General features: G+C 43.3%; 1 protein-coding gene across 2 annotated transcripts in view; it reads right to left on the minus strand.

Moving 5' to 3' along the window:
- Positions 1-21,121, minus strand: part of LOC307033746 (glycine receptor subunit beta-like) — a 186,598-nt gene that overhangs the window by 87,772 nt on the left and 77,705 nt on the right. For both annotated transcript variants that reach the window (XM_079672322.1, XM_079672323.1), the window contains exons 6-8: positions 15,146-15,228; positions 14,359-14,496; positions 2,524-2,676 (exon numbers count right to left, since the gene is read on the minus strand). In XM_079672322.1, coding sequence (XP_079528448.1) covers positions 2,524-2,676; positions 14,359-14,496; positions 15,146-15,228 — 374 coding nt within the window. The remainder of the gene's footprint in view (positions 1-2,523; positions 2,677-14,358; positions 14,497-15,145; positions 15,229-21,121) is intronic.

Genomic DNA, 21,121 nt, shown 5'->3' on the forward strand with positions numbered 1-21,121 from the left:
AGCTGTCGTTGATATTATAGCTTTTTTTTAGCTGTCAACCAACTCCCTCTCAGAGGTGACCTCGATTCACTCCACAGCATATCTGAGTCAGGCAGTGGGCTCTTCCTATCGCTGTTTGAGTATACGCTGCACAAAGATGCAGAGTTGGCCAAAATAATGTTCTAAGTTAGCTCGGCTGAGCGAAAGGATGCACCTGCAGTGCATGGGAAAATAAACCATGCCCAAGGCGGGCTAAACAGTTCATCGTCTCCGTCTCTACTATTTCTCTCCGAGTGCAACGATGAGGAAGCTGCCTTCCTTAACCAGTGTGCCTTGCTCGTGATTTACCAGTGTTTGTGCTACCACGCACACAATATTTCAAAAGTGGTTTCTATGTTGCCCTTTATTTGTGTATGTATTTGCGATAAGTGTGCGTCTTTACGCAATGCTGTTGGCCTTGCTGTTTGATATATATTGTGCCGCAGGCCCGCAGCACATGACGGTTTTGTATGCCCTCCCTTTAGATTTGTTCTGGCGCCGGGTCTGGTCGCAGCAGAGCGTGCGCCATCTTGGGATGTGTAGTGTCTCATTTGGTTCTGTTGCTTACTGTACCGTATTGTCATGGGATATGTTAGTCAGTCTGAAGTAGTTGTTTTATTGAAGAAGTTTACAAACTGAAATGTGGGGCCAGGAAAGTGGCGTCATCACTTTTTCTATAAATAGCCCCAGATTTCAAGGTCCTTTTTTTATAACATAAAGAATATTTTAAAAATAGCTAGGATCTATTCATCTGTCAGTGAGCGAGAGAGAGCTCACACATCCGTGTAGTGCATCGGTTACAGGGATTGTTGTGAGCATCTATTAGTAGCTAGCTCCACTAATGGATAACATTATCAGCATAGCACAGGAGGAAGAGTTCTCTCCTGTGTTAGAAATTAAAATCAATATTTAATGATAGAAGATAGTTTAAACATACACTAATTGTATTACTATTAGTAGTTTTATTGTGAAAATGCTTCCGGTTAGCTTTCGCCTGTGGTTAAATTTTATTTTGAAAAGCTATTCCAGAAGGGATCTCCGAAATACCAACAGTAAGCTTGACTTCAGGTTTTACGGAAAACACGATTACAGCCGTTAAAATGTATTAAATAAAAAGTAATGAAAGGGAGTATGAGGAGAAAAGGCGTGTTTAGTTATGTATTGAATGTACAATGTCAGAATCCTCTGTTATGCGCAATAACGGACATTGAAGACCAAAGGAGGTAGGTCCCCCTACGTCACCACAGCTGCCACTGAAGAGGAGGAGCCAAATTAGATATATAGTCAGGTGACAGAGCTTTGTGGGGTGTCTTTTTCCACGGCCCGGACTGCGAGAGGAAGCTGCAGTTTTTCTCTCCTCACATCTCCTGCTTTTTAATTAAAGTACCCATTTGAACCTTTCTCAGAGACTCCATTGTCTCTTACTTTTAAAGCTTCTCTCCTGGACACGAGAATAATGAATACTCTAATACCTGTTGAGTCAGAGTCAGTCAGGAAGTGAGAGATGCTCTATCTACAGCTCAGGTTGGTGAACTAGAGGACTTCTAGAGTGTTTGGATAGTCAACGTGAGTCTAAGTTAGCTCAGTGGTTCTGTAACGTTTTAGTAACCATGTAAGTAAACAAATATTTCCAAGGCACACCTTTACATAATTATTATGGTTATATATTATTATGTTATTTTAATAATTAATACCAGTTATGAAATCATTCCAATGTATACTATAGGACAATAAAACAAAAATACAGTTTAAAAGGGGAGTAATTAGTAAAATATGCATAAAAAAGAGAATTGTAACCAGGTAAAATACTTTAAAACGTTCTGCTTCACAGAGGGAGGAGGAGAGGCTCTGAGACAGGTGGTAGAAGACCTGCAGGCTCACCACTATAAATGAACAACAAAAATAAAATAAATAAGTTTGATTTTGGTTATGACCATATTCTAATGATTTTTTGACAATTGAAATGTATAAAGATCTTTGTCATTTGGGTGTTTCATCCACCCCACACTTAAAATATGATGACATGGATGGGATACGTAATACATTCACACACATTTTACATGGTATCCAATGTGTGTGTGTGTGTGTGTGTGTGTGTGTGTGTGTGTGTGTGTGTGTGTGTGTGTGTGTGTGTGTGTGTGTGTGATAAAGAGAGCGCATGGATGAAGATCATCTTGTGACATTACATTACAAATGACCCCCCCCCCCCCCCCTCCTTGAAAAAAAGGATAATTGGCTTCCAAACAAAAATTATCTTACTTTATTGTACGACTCAATCAAGGAAACTAGCTTCAACTTTATGTTTGGCTTCTAGTTTGGCATTGTTCTGTAATCCGTAGCCTTCTTTCATTATATTGTCCCTTTCCATTGTTACTTGGATGTATATACATTTGAATGAATGAAGAATAGGGGGAATTGTATGGTTGATACTGGAGTACGATTTCTGAATATTGAAATGTTTATTGATGCAATACATCATATACATTGTTTATTTGTTGTACTTACCCAATGGCACCCTTGCAGCGGAGGCATCAGGGTTGATCCAGAATGATAACCAGGACAAAACGACAATCAACAGAGTTGGAGCATAAACCCCCATCAAGTAGAAACCAACCTGCCTACGCAATGTAAAAATCACTTCAACGCAGGTGTAGTATCCTGGAAACACACAGAGAAATTGTAATGCAAAAAACTGTTTTGTTATGCACACTGTGTAGGTATGTTTGCAATGGGATTATCTTACAATAAAGGCTTATTTTTGTGCAACCCAGGGGGTTTGGAGGCAAGATTCACAATAAATAGAAGACAGTTGACTTGAAACCTAAAGTCTCTTTTTATAAAGAATTTAGGTGGAAGTGGAGGGGGTCTAACCTGAACTAAAGTTTCCTTCCATTCAGATACTTTGGGCTTCAGAATTGTTTTTGATACACTTTAGTGTGGATAAGGGCAAAGAGAGAGGAGACACCTCTCTTATCCCCAGTTGTAAGGGAGCTGATTCCATAAAGCATGCAAACAAAAGAGGGGACAACATTTAAAAAAAACAGACCTCTATGAACTTAACAAAAATCATGGTGTTTTTTGCATGCAGTGAAATTTGACAATTTTGCCAATACTAAAATTGGTTTCTAAACAGTTTCCAGAAACCCTTTTTTTTACCATTCATTCATCAAAATGTAAGTTGTCTTAACCCTCCCGTTGTCCCTCCGTCTAGCGTAGCTCTCCGCGACGCCCCTCCGCCGCCGCCTTCGGGGTCCGAGCGACCCTCCTCCTCTATCATTTCACCACCCCGTCTCGCGTAGCCCAACCCAGCCCAGCACTCCCTCCCTCCCTCCCTCCCTCCCTTCGCCCTCGGGGTCCGAGCGACCCTCCGTCATCCTCCTCCTCCGCCACCCCGTCCCGTCTAGCGTAGCTCTCCGCATCGCCCCTCCGCCACCGCAGCCTTCCGGGGTCCGAGCGACCCTCGGGTCCGAGTGACCCCCCTCATCCTCCTCCTCAATCATTCTTCGCCACCCGGTCCGCAGCCCTCTGGGTCCAAGCGACCCGCCCCTTCGTCCTCAGCCTCCAGTCCCTTCTAGCCATCCTCCGCCGCCGCCGCTGCCCTCCGGTTCCGAGCGACCCTCCTCCCTCCTTCACCACCGCCAACACCCCGTCCCGTCTAGCCTAGCTCTCCGCAGCTTCCCTCTGCCGCACTATGGTTCCGAGCGACCCTCCTCTTTCCATCACCGCCACCACCGCCACCTAGTCCCGTCTAGCCTAGCGCTCCGCAGCGACCCTCCTCCACCCTCCGCCGCCCTCGGGGTCCGAGCGACCCGGAAAGGATGCGCCGCGCGGCACTAACACGGCTGGGTCGCGCTCGTTCCTCGGGGAGCAATGGCCGCGCGTATCCTCACCGCTCGAGAGGTCCTAGGAAAGCTTTATGCAAACGCAGCTGCGCAGGACTCCACGGATTCGTCCGAGGAGGGAGAAGAAGAAGAAGAAGAAGACGAAGAGGTAGAAGAAGAAGAAGATGTACAAGATGGAGAAGAAGAAGAAAAAGAAGAAGAAGAAGACGAGCCCAGCGGGCAGGTGAGAGGAGGACGCGCTCGAGTACGGGGATGAGGTCCGGGTGTACGAGGACAAAGATCACGATGAGGTGGTGTCCGAGGAGGACGAGGACGAGGACGAGCGTGTTTCGGGAGGACAACGGGGAGAACGGAAAGAGCAGAGCGGGCAACGAGAGACGCGGGGCCGCGACCCGGAGCCCGAGGCGCAGAGTTTGGGAGACGGACGAGGGGCTAGCCACTGAGCGGGGCCAGAGGAGGAAGAAGAAGAAGAAGAAGAAGGAGAAGAAGAAGAAAAAGAAGAAGAAGAAGAAGAAGAAGAAGAAGAAGGGCACCGGGGGGAACACGCGCGGGCTCGCGAGACACCTGGTCCAGAGGGTGAGGGTGGAGAAGGAGAACAAGAGGATCGTGGTGATGAAGAAGAGGACGATGATGAAGAATATGATGATGAAGAAGAAGAAGAAGACGAAGAGGATGGATACAAAGACTGCGGTCCAGGGGAGGACGATGAGGAAGAAGAAGAAGAAGAAGAAGAAGAAGAAGAAGAAGAAGAAGAAAAAGAAGAAGAAGAAGAAGAAGAAGGAGGGGAAGACGGAGACGGAGGAGGCCGAGAAGAAGAACAACGAGACCATCGAGGAGGAGCTCGAGAACAAGTACGGGACGAACAGCGAGCACGGGACCGAGACACCGCGCTTGCAGCAGCAGCAGCAGCAGCCGCCGTTCCAGTGAGAGAGACTTTTCTCTCAAAGAACGGAGAGCTGACTTGACATCGAGTCTGCTTGTTTGTCACCCTGGCCATCAAGCGAGTCGTCCTCGACATGACGAACCTGGAGGGCGCGCGGAGATACGGAGACGCGTGGGCCGGGATGGACGAGACGGACCTGCGCGCGTACACGGGGCTGTTGATCTTCGCGGGCGTGTACAAGTCCCAGGGCGAGGCCGCGGCCAGCCTGTGGGACGGAAAACAGCCCTGCCGCTCTCGCGCCACCATGCCCCTCAAACTCTTTCACGTGTTCTCACGGATGCTGAGGTTCGACGACCGCGCCACCAGAGCCGAGAGGCGCGCCTCGGACAAACACGCGGCCGTGCGCCGGGTCTGGGACATGTGGACGAAGCGGCTTCCGTACCTATACGAGCCCGGGCCCGAGGTCACGGTGGATGAGCAACTGGTCCCGTTCAGAGGTAGGTAGGTAGGTAGGTAGGTGATGCGTCCGTCCCTCCGTACATCCGTGTATCTATCCGTCTATCCGTCTATCTAGATAGCTAGCTAGCTAGCTATCCGTCTATCTGTCGACTACATCTACGAAATGTACATTTATATTCTCCCCATCCCCGCTTCCCCCCCCCCTCTCTCTCTCTCTCTCCATCCCCGCCTAGGCTGCTGCGGCTTCAAGCAGTACATGCCCAGCAAGCCCGCCAAATACGGAATCAATTCCTGGGTGGCCTGCGACGCCAGATCCAGCTACGCGTGGAACATGCAGGTGTACACCGGCAAGGCGAGCGCCGGGGGCCCGCCCGAAAAGAACCAGGGGATGCGGGGGCTCGGAGGTGGTCGCAACGTGACGTGCGACAACTTTTTCACCTCTTGCGAACTGGCGCAGCGGCTCCTGGCGAGGAACATCACCGTGGTGGGCACGATGCGCAAAAACAGGACCGAGTTCCCCGGGGAGCTCGCGGCGCAGACAGGTCTTTTCCTCAGAGTTTGCCTTCACGCCCACCGCGGCCCTGGTCTCCTATGTGCCCAAGAAGGGCAGGAACGTGGTTCTCTTGAGCACGCGGCACACAGGGCCCCCCGAGATCAGCGAGCGCGCCGACCAGAAGCCGCGCGTCAACCGCAACAAGGGAGACGTGGACAACCTGGTGATCGGCGCCTACAGCTGCAGGAGGATGACCGCGCGCTGGCCCCTGGTGGTCTTCCACAACATCCTGGACGTGTCCTGCTACAACACCTTTGTCGTGTGGTGAGAGCTCAACCCCGGGTGGATGCCCGGCAAGCGCAACAAAAGGAGGGTGTTCCTGGAGCGGCTGGGTAAAGCGCTGGTGGCTCCGTTCATCGAGAGGAGGAAGCGTCTCCCTCGCACCGCCGCCTCGGCCTCGGTCGTGAAAACCGTCCGCGCAGAAGGAAGCTTCCAGATGCCAAGCATCAGTCTCAAAACCTGAAGGATTTAGAGAGGAGTGGACCAAAATCCTTCCTGAGATGTGCACACACTTGGAGACCAACTACAAGAAGCGTCTGACCTCTGTGTGTCCAACAAGGGTTTCTCCACCAAGAACTAATACATGTTATGCAAGGGGATCAAATACTTATTTCCCACAGTTAAATGCAAATACATTTTTATCTTTTATATAATGTCAATTTCTGGATTTTCTTTTATATATTCTTAATCTCACTGTTAAAATAAACCTACCATTACAATTATAGACTGTTAATTTCTCTGTAAGTGGGCACATTTACAAAACCTGCAAGGGATCCAATACTTATTTCCTCCGCTGTACAGAATCCAATCTGCTCTTAATTTGACGGGCATTACATCCAGCACTGACACCATTCAAATAGCCACATTGACCCAAAGTCACACCGCCACCTACTTGCAGGAACAAAGTTGTTGTTAATTGTAAACTCCTAATACAGATGTTGTCCGATAAACTTTAAATTTGGTCAGCTTCATCCTACGCCCTTGAATTCCAAAATTCCCCAAAATTGTGCATCTTGGCAATTCATATTTTTTTTTAAAGTTGGTATAATTTCAACAGACTTTGTTTTTATTCACCAAATGACAGGTGCCTATAGGGCAGGGGTATTCAACTAAAATTCAACAAGGTCCAGTCAGAGAAAATCTCCCCATGCAAAGGTCCGGAACATCAAAATGTCTAACTTGCTTTATAAATTATTGTGATATATATTAGCCTGTAGCTTTATCAACATTTGCATGTAATCAACAACTGACTGCCAATCAAATAAAGAAAGTACAATTAAAAAACAACAATATTTATTGTCAATTAAAATTGAACTATACAGATATACAGTAAAATACTGTGGATATGTATGTGTAATGTTCCTCTTGGGCTGTATTTGAAAATTCGGGTCAGTCAAACAGCCATGTCAGGTCGAACCGGATGACTGTGGGGGCCCGCGTGTTGCCCCTTTCACACCAACGCGGTTCCAGGGCCGGTTCGGAGCTTGTGCCTGATAAGCACCGGTTTTTCCTGTTCAAGCCGCAGCGGAGCCGGCTCTTTTTCCCGAAAACCGGTTCTTACCAAGCTCGAAAAATGTGTTGGTCTAGTCTAGAGGCAAGAATCTCATACGCACGCTTACGTCGGAGGGGGGTGAGATTAACCTGAACTAACAGTTTGTGGAGAGTAAGGCAAATAAAAGTTGTAACAAGCAGTAGCACTGAGCAAAGTGACTAGAACGCAACCAAACACACTTTATAAAGTCAGGCAACACTAACCAGGCTTCGTGTGATTCTGTTTATTTGTACCTTACTTTGACCATCCGTTCGCTGTTATTGATCATTGTGGAGGGGGCAGACGTTTTGTTTTGTATTATAGCGCTATCAGATGGTATCAATACATGGGCTGCACAGCTTGTCATGTCCGACTATCACAAGTAGAATCATAATGAAAAATACGCCGGTAAAATGTGCCTTTAGAAAACAGCTTATGCCACAAGTTAAAGCAACAAGTATCCAGTCAATATAGTCAGTTTAGCTTCGGTTGCTATGCTAACATCACCCATTTTATACCAGAGAAACTTTCATAACAGCGTTGTGATGCCAAACAGTGTCAATTCATACTGAAACACATTCACTTATGGGGAATTGGGGATATTTATCATCTGCTTATGTGGCAGTCAGACAATGAATACTTTACAGCGGCCACTGCTTTGAGTTCACGGGAGAATAAACTCCAGTGGACGAGCAGCACTGCAGCGGACTGTAAATGCCGCTGTAAAACATTAATAAACAATGAACCACGGCACTCTGGAGAAAAGTATAAGGTTGGAGAAGTAGTTATTTAATTGAATCTGGCTTCGTATGATTCAAAGTAACACGATCATCGACCCGACGCAGTCGCCCATTGTTGTTGTTGTTGTGAGCGAAGCACGGTGCTAGAAGCTACAGATGTAGCACTTCATTTCAGACTCCAGCTTACAGCTTCCTGCCTACGACCTGCCTAAAACCAGTATAGAGGAATGTTAAGCCCTCCCACTATTTTCCAAGAGGGCGTTGCAAGATTTTCAATTTCAGGTTTTAACCAGGAGATGGCGCTTCATTCACAAATACAGAAAGACAAGTTTAATGGACTTTCAGTTGTGTTTTGAAGAGCATTTGAACAAATCAATATTTTAGATCAACTAAAGTATATCTAATCTTGTAATTCAATAATATATAGTCTTTTTATATAAAATAATCATAATTATAATGTAAATCTTTACATTACACTTCTTTATTTGTTATGCTCATACTTTTACCTTAACAATCGTTTGCTTTAATATGCAGTATATTTTTGGTATATTTTTGTGTTTGCTTCCTCCTACTCCCTTTCGGACACATACTGTATGATTTATTATTATTATTAATATGAGAATAAGGGTCACTTGCAATGACAGTGTTGTGTCTAACTGTAAGCTTGTCACTCAGAGTAACCTACAGTTAATTTAGCTGCTGGAGAAGAAAGATCAAGGGGGGAGGGGGGGAGAGCGCTGTGGTTGATGGGCCATTAGTTGTGTAAATACACAGCTGAGAGCTGCCGTTTCATTCAGACTGTTTAAAAAACGGTAACAACGGACAATTTTTCTTAGCGGATGCATGCCAATTTAAATCAATACATACAACTATTTTTTAAATCAATAAATACAACTATTTTTTAAATCAATAAAAACATTTTCTAAATCCATAAAAGCATTTAAATTAATATTGGGAGTCATGTCGTTACTTTGTTGAGAATGTGGCCGTGTAATAAGCGGGATAATTTGCAGCGGCTTGTTCCTTATGGGAAAAATAACACCCGTCATATGTGTGTAGAGGTGTGTGTGGTTAAAACACTTTCATGAAGTGAAGGAATTTCCTTCTATAAAACAGCTGTGGGCAGCAGTGAGTGTCATGGACATGAATTCATAGATCAAGGCAGACTGGTGCACACACTCTCCTGTCCTACCAGGCGACACGCCCGTTCTAAGCCGTGTCCCTCACTCCTCACATCCCAAGCATCCCCAAAAAGTGTATTATGTTGTTACATCTTAATGTTATATTTCAGTTGTGCTCTGTCTATGTTCAGTGATGCAAACTTGTCACCTTTCGGCGAAATTTGCCGTTTTGAATCCAAAATAAGTCATTTGTGTGATTCATGTAGATCTGCAATAAAAATATTTTTGGGGTATGGGGGGGTCTGGGACCCGGAGTAATCTGCGGCCGTGAGCTGAATGTGCCATCATGACACGCATGGTGTTCTTTTTTTATATATTATAATGAAGTGCGAGCTGTGTGCTCGAGTCTTCCTGCCTGTCGGCTCTGCTCATGGATGTATAATAAGGCTCTGCTGCTCCGAGATGATGGTCTAGCTTCTACATTACCTACGGGTGCGTTCGTTAATATTAACAGTGCGTCCGGAGTCACTGTGGCACAGACTGGATTGCTGGTGAACAGCTGTTAGAACGGGCCGTTCAGGTGTTCAGAGCAGAGCTCCCTGTCGGAGCGGCAGAGCGTGATGTGAACTGAAAAGTTTTTCTGTGGCAATATTATTTAAGGAATCGTTGAGCTAGCTAGCTAGCATACATTGTCACTATCTGCTAACGTTAGCTTTAGGCTTCTATTTCTAATAGTTTTTTTCATAGGCTATAAACAGAGGTGGTATACGTATATATATATTGTACTTGAGTAAAAGTAGAAGTACTCAGATCTTGTACTTGAGTAAAAGTAGAAGTACTCAGGTATTGTACTTGAGTAAAAGTAGAAGTACTCAGATCTTGTACTTGAGTAAAAGTAGAAGCACACAGATCTTGTACTAGAGTAAAAGTAGAAGTACTCAGATCTTGTACTTGAGTAAAAGTAGAAGCACTCAGGTCTTGTACTTGAGTAAAAGTAGAAGCACACAGATCTTGTACTAGAGTAAAAGTAGAAGTACTCAGGTCTTGTACTTGAGTAAAAGTAGAAGTACTCAGATCTTGTACTTGAGTAAAAGTAATAGTCCCAGAGTGTAGGAATACTCTGTTACAGTAAAAGTCCTGCATTCAAAATGTTCCTCAACTAAAAGTAGAAAAGTATTATCATCAAAATATAGTGAAAGTAGCGACAGTAAAAGTAGTCATTGTGCAGATTGGTCCATTTCAGAATAATAGATATGATATGTTTTATAATGATTGATCATGAAAGTGTTCTCAAAGCTGGTAAAGGTGCAGCTAGTTTGAATGACTTTGTATACTGCAGGGTAGCTTGTGGATTTACTCCAGGTGGAACTAAAGTCGGAATTAACACTTGATTATATTTCACATCATTCATCCACATCTGTAAAGTAACTAAAGGTATTACATACATGGAGTGGAGAAAAAGTACAGCATGTACCTCTAAACTGTAGTGGAGTAGAAGAACAAAGTAGCAAAACATTGAAATACTTAAATAAAGTAAAAGTATCTCAAAATTGTGCCCAAGTATAGTACTTGTTGAGTTTATGAACTTAGTTACTTTACACCATGTGACTATAAAGATAGAAAGACTTAGGCATTGCACAGAGGCATGAAAATACATTTTCAAAATGCTCAACAGTGCTGCCAAAATTATAAACTGACTGCTACACAATTTAAAATAAATGCTTTTATATATTTCTATTAGATGTGACTCTTTGGCGTTTCTGTTTTTATTAACACTGCTGCTTTAGTTGTTCTGACGGCTAAAATCCTCTGTTATTCCGTGGGGTGGGGGAGCCGGGGGCTCGGATCCTTGTCACCTTTTTCATACCTGATGAGTTTGCATCCCTGTATGTTAAAAAGCCTCAGTCACCTTAATTAATGTAATAAAAACATCTCAGGTCAGTAACACTCAAAGCTAAATGTGCAATACCATGTTCAGCTATGTTACTATTTATAATGTTATTGTTCTTACATCAGAGGATGCACATATTGGAATGATTTCTTAACTTACAGTCGGCTATTTTTTACAATGTGTGTTGGAAGGATTTATTAAATTACTATGAATATTGTCATTGTTGAAGGCTTTTAGAGAAGGGTGAACTATAAGCCTGAATTACATAACATTTGATACCTAAAAACATAAAAGCCACAATAAATAAATCACAATTATTCTAGTTATTTTTACCTCCCGTATTGCTTTCAACCCACCAGCTTTTATGGTGTTGTTACGTCACTAACTGTAAGCTTGTCACATACAGTCTATGGTCACTCAGAGTAACCTACAGTTAATTTAGCTGCTGGAGAAGAAAGATCAGGGGGGGAGAGAGCTGTGGTTGATGGGCCATTAGTTGTGTAAATACACAGCTGAGAGCTGCCGTTTCATTCAGACTGTTTAAAAAACGGTAACAACGGACTATTTTTCTTAGCGGATGCATGTCAATTTAAATCAATACATACAACTATTTTTTAAATCAATAAAAACATTTTATAAATCCATAAAAGCATTTAAATTAATATTGATTTCATGTCAATTCGGCGAACATAAACATAAATGATCGTGGTGAAGATGATGATTAAATAAGGATTAAAATCGAGAGCCGGGCTGCATTTCCTCCCGTTCGTTTTTTTCGAATAACAAAATTATTTTGTTAAATAACAACATGGTGATGTTTTGTAATTGATTAGATGTTTCTTATTTAGCACAGTAGTATGATATCCGTGACATATGGATCTTAACAAAGTTCCGCTGTACATCCAGCGTACTGTATCTGACTTTATTTCACATGAGCTCCAGTGTGGAACCCCACTGCACCCCCTGGTGGATCAATGATCCATTGCAGCTGGCTTCATTATAATTACATTTATCTATCACGGGGGCGGTCTCAAGTCAAGCTGGAGGTTTTCCCTTGAGCGAGGGCAGATCACGTACCAATCACGGCCCTCGCGTTTCAAACTGTCTGAAATGAATCGCTACATCTGTAGGAGCTGCGTTGGTGTGGAAGTGACAACCGTAGTCACTTTTTTGTGTGTGACTGACCCGAGCTTGCGCCTCGTCGTTCTGATAGCTCCGCCCCTTCTCCTTCTGTGACTTCAAATTTGGTTCACAGATACGTGGATATTTTATACAAGTGTAAATGTATGCACACAAGCTCAGATCTTTTTTCTGCAAGTGATCACATCAGGTTTTACAAGCTCTCGTATTTTGCACCATATCTACCTTCATAGAATGTTTGGTCAAACACTTTGTGTTTTGTCTCATAGTAGCGTTTCACATTGGCACTTCAAAGGTCCGCCTGTTACTGAACTATGCTATAGGGCAGGGATCGGCAACAGGCGGACCACGGTCCGGATACGGACCCAGACGCCGACCTATACGGACCCGGACCAATAATCAATACATTAATAGGGGATTTCAATGTTGACGGGGTGATTCTATTTTAACCGCTGGCGACAGGGGGCAAAAGAGACGAGTGAGCGATACAGGGAGAGAAACACTGAAGAAGAGATGAGAGCGCGGCAGAGAGAAGCAAGCGGAGAGGAAAGTGAGTGAAGAGAACAATTAGCGAGACAGGGAGAGAAGCGGAGAGGAGAGTGAACAGGCGTGTTAGCGGCAGACAGGAGAGACAAATCATTACACATGGCGCTCTCCAAGAAGAGGAAGGTGGACAGTGAGAACAGAGCCTTTAACCCTGAGTGGACGGACTCATTCATGTTCATCCTGCCCACTGGGAGCACAGAACCAGTGTTTCTCATTTGTTCAGAGACCATGGCGCTCATTAAAAGTGCCAAAACGCCACTATGAGACAAAACACAAAGTGTTTGACCAAACATTCCCTCTCAAGTTAGAACTAAGGTCACAAAAACTAAATATCGTTCCAGGGCAGGCTAACCAATGAGCACCTGCATGTGTGTATGAGAATGGCCCTGACACCATTTCAGCCCAGATTTAAACTCCTGGCAGGACAAGCTCGAGTTCAATTCTCACACTGAATTAAAAAACAGTGAGTGAGGGGCTGCAATATAAGAGGGAAAGAAAGAGAAACTTTAAAACTGTTCAACACAAAAGTTATGATGTTTAAAGACTGATCTGAGTCATGATGTGAAACAGTTAACAAAGAAAAAGGGAAACTCAAGCTGCTGCTACACTTTATTTTATTTATCTACAATTAAGCACTTTTAAGATGAACACATTTTCAAAAGCTATTTTATTTATTTTCTCTATTTTATTTTGAAATGCAGCCAGAGAGAAACATTACACATATCCACAGTATTTACTGTATATCTCTATAGTTCAATGTTATTTGACAATAAATATTGTTGTTTATGAATTGTACTTTCTTTATTCGATTGGCAGTCAGTTGTTGATTACATGCAGACGTTGATAAATCTACAGGCTACTTCAATATATACCACACTAATTCATAAAGCAACTTAGACATTTTGATGTTCCGGACCTTTGCATGGGGACATTTTCTCTAACTGGACCTCGTTGAATTTTAGTTGAATACCCCTGCTATAGGGGGTCCAGCCCTAAAGACATATACACGCCAATGATGTCTTTTTCCCCCACCCCTACACTGTAGGCACGCCCATTTTCATAACTCATTAACTGTTTCATAGACTCATGTGGAAAATTTCAAAGCACTCTGTAGAGACATCCTGTTTCGTTGATGGTTAGCCCCGACCCCTACATGTAAGCCACCCCCCTATACATTACTCATTAATCATTTGCGGTAGACTCTTGTGGAAGGTGTCATTGCACTCAGCAGGGGGTTCCTTTTTCATTGGTAACACTTTCCCCGCCCAAATTTTGGCCAACCCCCTTCATAACTCATGAACCATTTGTCATAGACTCTTGTGGAAGGTTTCATACCCCTTAGCATTTTTTAATGGTGTCCTGCCGCATACATTCAAGCTCTGCCCAATCAAATAACTTGTGCAAAGCTTGTCGAAGACACTAGTGAGAGGTAAGTTTCACTTGATTCAATGTGGGCGTGGACACGTAGGCTGGTGACCCAAATGAGATAGAAGTCAAATGACAATAACAACCTTTACTTCAGGATGTCTTCTGTCAATCAAGATGATATTAATGCATTACCAAAATATGCTTATGACTGAACTTGCCCCATCAAAGGGGTAAGTGGATCTGCTTTAATAATTATAAAGACTAACCTGTTCCTTGGTAGTATTTTGTGCAGTTTCCATATATGATGTCTTCTTGTTTGATGTCAAACTGAGGGAGAGCAATCTCATCCATCTGAACTGGGTCAGACTGCCACATGAACACAAGATCACTGGTGGTATATCCAACTAAAACATAAAAAAAGTAATCATTTATATGTTTCAGTTTTCCCTTACAAGGCATTCATTTCAAAACACACAATATTTGAATTTGATTTCTATGCTAACATTTTATTGTTTAAATAATTGTTAAGTCCCTTTGTTTTGCACTTTTCTCAGTTTTGGCTGGATATTGGGGACAGACCTCGTAACATATTGTGCATCTTTAGCCACTCCATTATTTAACATAAACTTTGATCTGCAAGTTGCATTTATTTAATTGTTTTCATCATGTAAAGTTTAGTTGTTCGAATGATCCAGAAAAAAATCCCTTACCAGGTCAACTAAATATAACATTTCCTACACGCAGATCATAGACATTAGAGATGCACAGCTGAAGAGTTCTTGACCACAATTATAACTATGTAGCATTGTTTTTTTACAATTGGGTCGCCATTATCTGCCAATTACACAATTATACTACTAATACTAAGCTGACACTCTGCTGCTGCAAAAGTTGAATGACAGGACAATAAAAATGTCTTACAGCAACCAATGTTTTCGCTCAGCAAGTAAAAACATTGGCTATATGCTGACTAAACAGTGAAAGTTCGCTTTTCAATGGCTTGTTTACTGCCTGTAATTATGCAAATTGTGTGTGTTCGTTGTTTGTACTCACAGCTCTCTAGCTGCATCTTGCAACGCTGTGTGTCCATTGGGAAAAGTCGGAGATCCAAGGGACAAGACATTGTAACTGACAGCCTACACTCAGTCACACACAAACACACAAAGAAGACAAATGTCGTAATGATTAATAATACTTTTTAAATATCCCAAGACTCATTACTTGCATCCACGTTTCCCTCAATCACATCATTAAATTGTGCATCAGCAAAAAGCAAGAGTAAGAAATGAAAAAGTTGAAGAGAAGAAAAAGGAGACCCTTCAAACAGAAGTTTCAAAATTACAGACATGTTTGCTGCAGGTGCAGGGTACAGCTGGCCGCTGTTGGTGGTGAAGAGAATAGAGAGAGAGATCAGCGCGAGGGTGGAGAGAGAGTAGAACTTGCGTTAAACATAAGTTAAGAAAATAGGTTGGCCACCCGGCTCAACAACATGTTGTAGGGGTGACGAGGTTATGATACTCTTTAATTTAGGACCCCATTAATATCCCTTGATAAGAATCAGAATCAGAATACTTGTATTAGTCCCACAGAGGGGTAATGTACGTTGTTAAAGCAGAAAAAGAACCACAGACAGCTTAATGTTACATATGTTAAATGTATTGTATTAAAAAGTATTAAAGTTTTAAAAAATGATTATGATATATTACAAAAAATAATAATAAAAAGTTACACAATTTACAAAAAACACATCCTGTAACAGTTCTTAGGATTTAGCAGCCAGGTATATATTGCACAGTTATTGCACATAATAGGGCTGCTCAATTAATCGTTTTTTAATCGCAATTATGATTTTGGCTTGCAACGATTATGAAAACAACATAATCTAAATAAAGCATTTCGTTGTGTCTCTGCGCAAGACTATTCACCCCAAATTGCTCCTGTGGGGATTGTCCACAGTATTGAGTATGTAAGTCGCTTTGGATAAAAGCGTCTAACAAGTAACATGTACCTAATGTAATGTAAAAAAAGATTTTTTTTTTTATTGGTTTTTCAGTTGAATTATACTTAAAGTTCAGGGTAATCATCTGTTAAAAACATACTGTTTTTTCAATAAATGGATGTTTTCAAAGTAAATGGATAATCATTTGTAATAATCGTGATATCAATTATTGACCCAAATAATGGAGATTATGATTTTTGCCATAATCGAGCATTCCTTACATATTGCATATAGTTGGTTGGTTGGTATTTAACAGCAAGGGGTGTTATATTCTGTGTTGTTGTGTGTGGGGGGTCTCCTAAGGGCTGTGCTGGTTGTATAGTCTGACCGCTGCAGCGCTGAAGGAAGGACCTGCGGTATCTCTCCGTGAGACAGCGGGGGTGCAGCAGCCTGTCGCTGAAGGAGCTTTGTCTCAACAGTGTCCAGAGGACTCCCCAGGACAGAGCTTCTTTACCAGTCTGTTCAGTCTCTTCATGTCAGCAGCCGAGATGCCAACCCAGTCTCATGGCATTTCGTGTTATAGTCACGAAATGTAATCTATTGGTTCGTGTTCACCAACACGATTATCCCCTTTTTTTCGTGTAACACAGAACGATTTTAAAAGCAATGTATTTCTACTGGTAATGTGTTTTGTGCCTGCAGCACGTCTTTTTCTCCGGTCTGGTCGTGGAAGACCGAAAGCTGTGTGGTTCATAAAAACATGCTCTTACTCAATATCAAGCCACAATTATTGCTTTTATTTTAAATCGTATAATTTCTGACTTTTGTTGCCGTCTGTGAGGAAAATAAATGGGGCTCAGAGCCTCAAAATACTGAAATCTGTATTTTTTAAGTCTTTCCTTCTAATTTGTTATTCTTTTCAAATTAACACACTGTTATTTACTCACCAATAACACACAATTATCCTTGTTTTTATTTATTGGTTTAATTCCATAATCTCTGGCTTTTGTGGCGTCCGTCAGGGTTAGGTTACTAACCCTAACCCGTAAAGCTAGCCCACATTTTTGATATTGCGTCATATCTGCAGCAAATCTGGATCAGCTCCGTTGTACCCCCGTTTTTAGAGATTTGGGTACGGAGGAAAAGAGAGAAGCTTTTGTTGACACTTTGTGAGTTCCCTTACACACCGGCAGTGGCGGTTCTGGAACATTTTACATGTGGTGGCAAAGGGGGGGCAAGTGGTCATGCCAGGGTGGCATGGGAGGGCGGACAGTACGGGGTATTTTATACTGTATATATCCTATTTATTGTTAAATCATGCCCTAACACAATGCGTTCAGACAAACACACTAAAATATAGTATAAAACAGCTCAATACTCATGATACCCTAGAATTCTGTTTACTGTAAGTACAGGAAAAGTACTTAGTTATAATTAAGTACACAAATAACATCACCCATCTCTTAAGAGAGCTAACCTGTGCAGCAATACATTTCAACAAATATTTGTCAATACTAAGAGCCGCTAGATTGTGCTGCTGTAATGGAATATGTATGCAAGAAGAATAAAAACATACCATGTGGTCCAGCTTGAGTTTCATCTGCCTCCTGATCCTTGCTTCTTTCCCTCTTTCTGACACTTCATCTTTATTCCTCACATTCATCTCCTCCTGGCTTTCTCCTGCTCTGACCCTCCTGGTCTCTTCAGTGTACTCTCTTTTCCTCTTTCTGTTCGTCCTGGTCACTTCTCAGATATGTCTTTTTGTTGTCGTTGAATCACTCCAGCTAATCTGGCCTGCAAGAGTCTACTTGTGAAAAGCACTGGTACAAATGCTTGTATAACTTTACACGTTAGGGCCGTGTAGCTAATAAGTAGCATATAATAAATATAAAATCAGAAAGTATTTATCAAATGCAAAAAGGCAGCTGTGTTTAGATCCAGTTTGACGGTAAAGGATGTATCCTGGTTTAATTTATCTGGCTTCATAACTGTGATGTGTAATTTACGTGGATTTTAATAGTACGCATAGTTTAGCAAATAATGTGATCGATCTCCCAGCTAGCGCTGTCTGCGTAGTATTTTGTAACGTAATGTCCCAAACAGCGACTGTCTGTTAAACACTATCGATTCAAACAGCAGCGTTTTCTAAAAAAAAATGTCAAGCTCTCATCTTTAGTAAAAACAAAACTAGTGGAAGGGGAAATGCTTCCAGGGGAATCTGATCCACCTTCAGGTGCTGGGATAGCTCGCTCCCTCTCTGCAGCGGTGCGAGCCGCGGTCTTTGTGAACGCCGCTCCGCAGTTTAATGCAGGGCCGTAGCTATGTTTTTAACGGGCCTAAAATGATATTTAAAATGATTCACTTTTAATTAATTAACTGCTTGTTTCGTTGCTTGAGAAGCTTGTGGACATAGTGTAGGTTTGTTTCTACAAGTGCAGTTTTAGGGGGGCAGCTGGGGGAGCCCCCGTAGATCCACCCCTGCACACCGGGTACATTTATTTATGTATAAAAGACCTAGGAGACCTTTAAAGCATGTTCAAGTATCAAGCATAATTGACCTACATTTGATAGATTTTGCTAACTTATAACTTAACTAGTGAGGGGCCAAGCCCTTTGTATGTTTTTCCTTTATGTGGCCCTCAGTGAGAAACGTTTGGACACCCCTGTAATAAGACAATAATTTGGTTCCAGCTAGTAAGCTGGCCCTTTTGGGTTTTTCCTGACGAGCTAACATATATTTGTAAGATAAGACCCATGGTCACCCTCGTCATCAAGAGCTCCCTCCAGGCTGGTCATGTCCATCTCAGTGTTTCCCTGACCATTGTCTTGGAGGGGCGCTGCGCCCCGCCAACGGAGCCCCGAGCCCCGAGCCCCCCCTGAAATTCAAGGTGTTCAAAAAAAATATATAGCACCAAACTGCAACTAATCTATATCTACTGTCACTTTTCACATTGAACATATGCTCTTTTATTAAATAAACTTAACTCCAGAGGATTTAAAAAAAAAATATCCCAATGCCACCCCCCCTGGATCTGACTGTAACATTCGACACTGTCGACCTCCTAACCTCTCAGGCTCTCCTCTCCTCTTTCTCTGCTTCCATCTCTCAGGCAAAAAGCACTTTCTTTCAAGATAAGATCCAATCTTCCTATTCCAATCCCCCAAAATTATTTTCTATCTTCTCCACCCTCTTGGACCCCCCGAAAGCCCCTCCCCCCTCCTCCCTTCTGTCAAGCGACTTTGTTAACCACTTTGAAAAAAAGGTTGATGATATTTGCTCTTCTTTTTCTGACTCACCTTTACTCACCACTGGGTCACCAGACCCACCTTTCACCCACACACTGACCTCCTTCTCCCCTCTCTCTCCAAGTGAGGTTCTTACCCTCATTACCTCTGCCCTTCCTACAACCTGTCCTCTGGACCCTATCCCCTCAAACCTCCTTCAGACTATCGCTCCTGATATTCTACCGTTTCTGACCCATTTCATCAACACTTCTCTAACTTCTGGTCACTTTCCAAACAGTCTCAAGGAGGCAAGAGTAAACCCTCTCCTAAAGAAACTCACTCTCAACCCGACTGATGTTATAAACTACAGGCCTGTCTCTCTCCTCCCGTTCCTGTCTAAAACACTTGAATGCGCTGTCTTTAAACAACTCTCCTGTTATCTCCATCAGAACAACCGTCTGGATCCGCACCAGTCTGGTTTCAAGGCAGGTCACTCAACAGAAACTGCTCTCCTTGCTGTCTCTGAGGAACTTCACACTGCTAAAGCAGCCTCCCTCTCCTCTGTCATCATCCTTCTGGACCTGTCTGCTGCATTCGACATGGTGAACCATCAGATCCTCCTTCGCACTCTCCAAGAACTTGGAGTTTCAGGCACTGCACTTTCCCTCCTCACCTCATACCTCAAAGACCGCACCTACAGGCTTACTTGGAGAGGGTCCGAGTCCGACCCTTGTCAATTAACTACAGGGGTCCCTCAGGGCTCGGTTCTTGGTCCCCTCCTCTTCTCCTTGTACACAAACTTGCTCGGGTCTGTCATTAGCCCGCATGGTTTTTCATACCACTGCTACGCTGACGACACCCAACTAATTCTGTCCTTTCCCCGCTCAGAGACCCAGGTCGTCGCACGCATCTCTGCTTGCCTAGCAGACATCTCTCGGTGGATGTCTGCTCATCACCTCAAGCTCAACCTTGACAAGACTGAACTGCTTTTCCTTCCGGGAAAAGATTGTCCCACTCTTGACCTAACAATCAACATCGGCCCCTCTGTTGTTTCCCCGACTCAGACTGCAAGGAATCTGGGTGTGATCCTAGATAACAAACTGTCCTTCTCTGCAAACATTGCTGCTACAACCCGCTGCTGCAGATACACGCTATACAACATCAGGAGGATACGTCCCCAGCTGACCCAGAAATCAGCGCAGGTTCTGGTCCAGGCTCTCGTCATCTCACACCTAGACTACTGCAACTCCCTCCTGGCTGGTCTACCTGCATGTGCCATCCGACCTCTGCAGCTCATCCAGAATGCAGCGGCTCGTCTGGTCTTCAACCTTCCAAAATTCTCCCACACCACGCCGCTCCTCCGCTCCCTTCACTGGCTTCCAGTAACTGCTACAATCCACTTCAAGACACTGGTACTTGCGTACCATGCTGCGAATTGATCTGGCCCTTCCTACATCCAGGACATGTTTAAACCGTACACCCCAGCACGTGCACTCCGCTCTGCATCAGCCAAACAGCTCGCTGCACCCAAACTGTGAGGGGGAACCAAGTTCCCATCAGCAAAAACTTGTGGGTTTGCTATCCTGGCTCCAAAATGGTGGAATGAGCTCCCCATTGAAATCAGGACAGCAGAAAGCTTACACATCTTCCGGCGCAGACTGAAAACTCATCTCTTTAGACTCCACTTCGAGCGATTGAATTACTAACAAAGCACTTATATACTAATAAATGGCTGGCTTATCTAAAGCCAGTTGAGTAGCACTTGAAATGTTTGGCTCTATGAAACCTGATGTACTTATATGATTCTGTTTTCTTCAACGTTGTATCTTCCTGCTAAATGCAATGTAATGTAATGTAATGTAACA

Source organism: Notothenia rossii (genome assembly GCF_949606895.1).
Source record: "Notothenia rossii genome assembly, chromosome: 1".
NCBI classification, from domain to species: domain Eukaryota; kingdom Metazoa; phylum Chordata; class Actinopteri; order Perciformes; family Nototheniidae; genus Notothenia; species Notothenia rossii.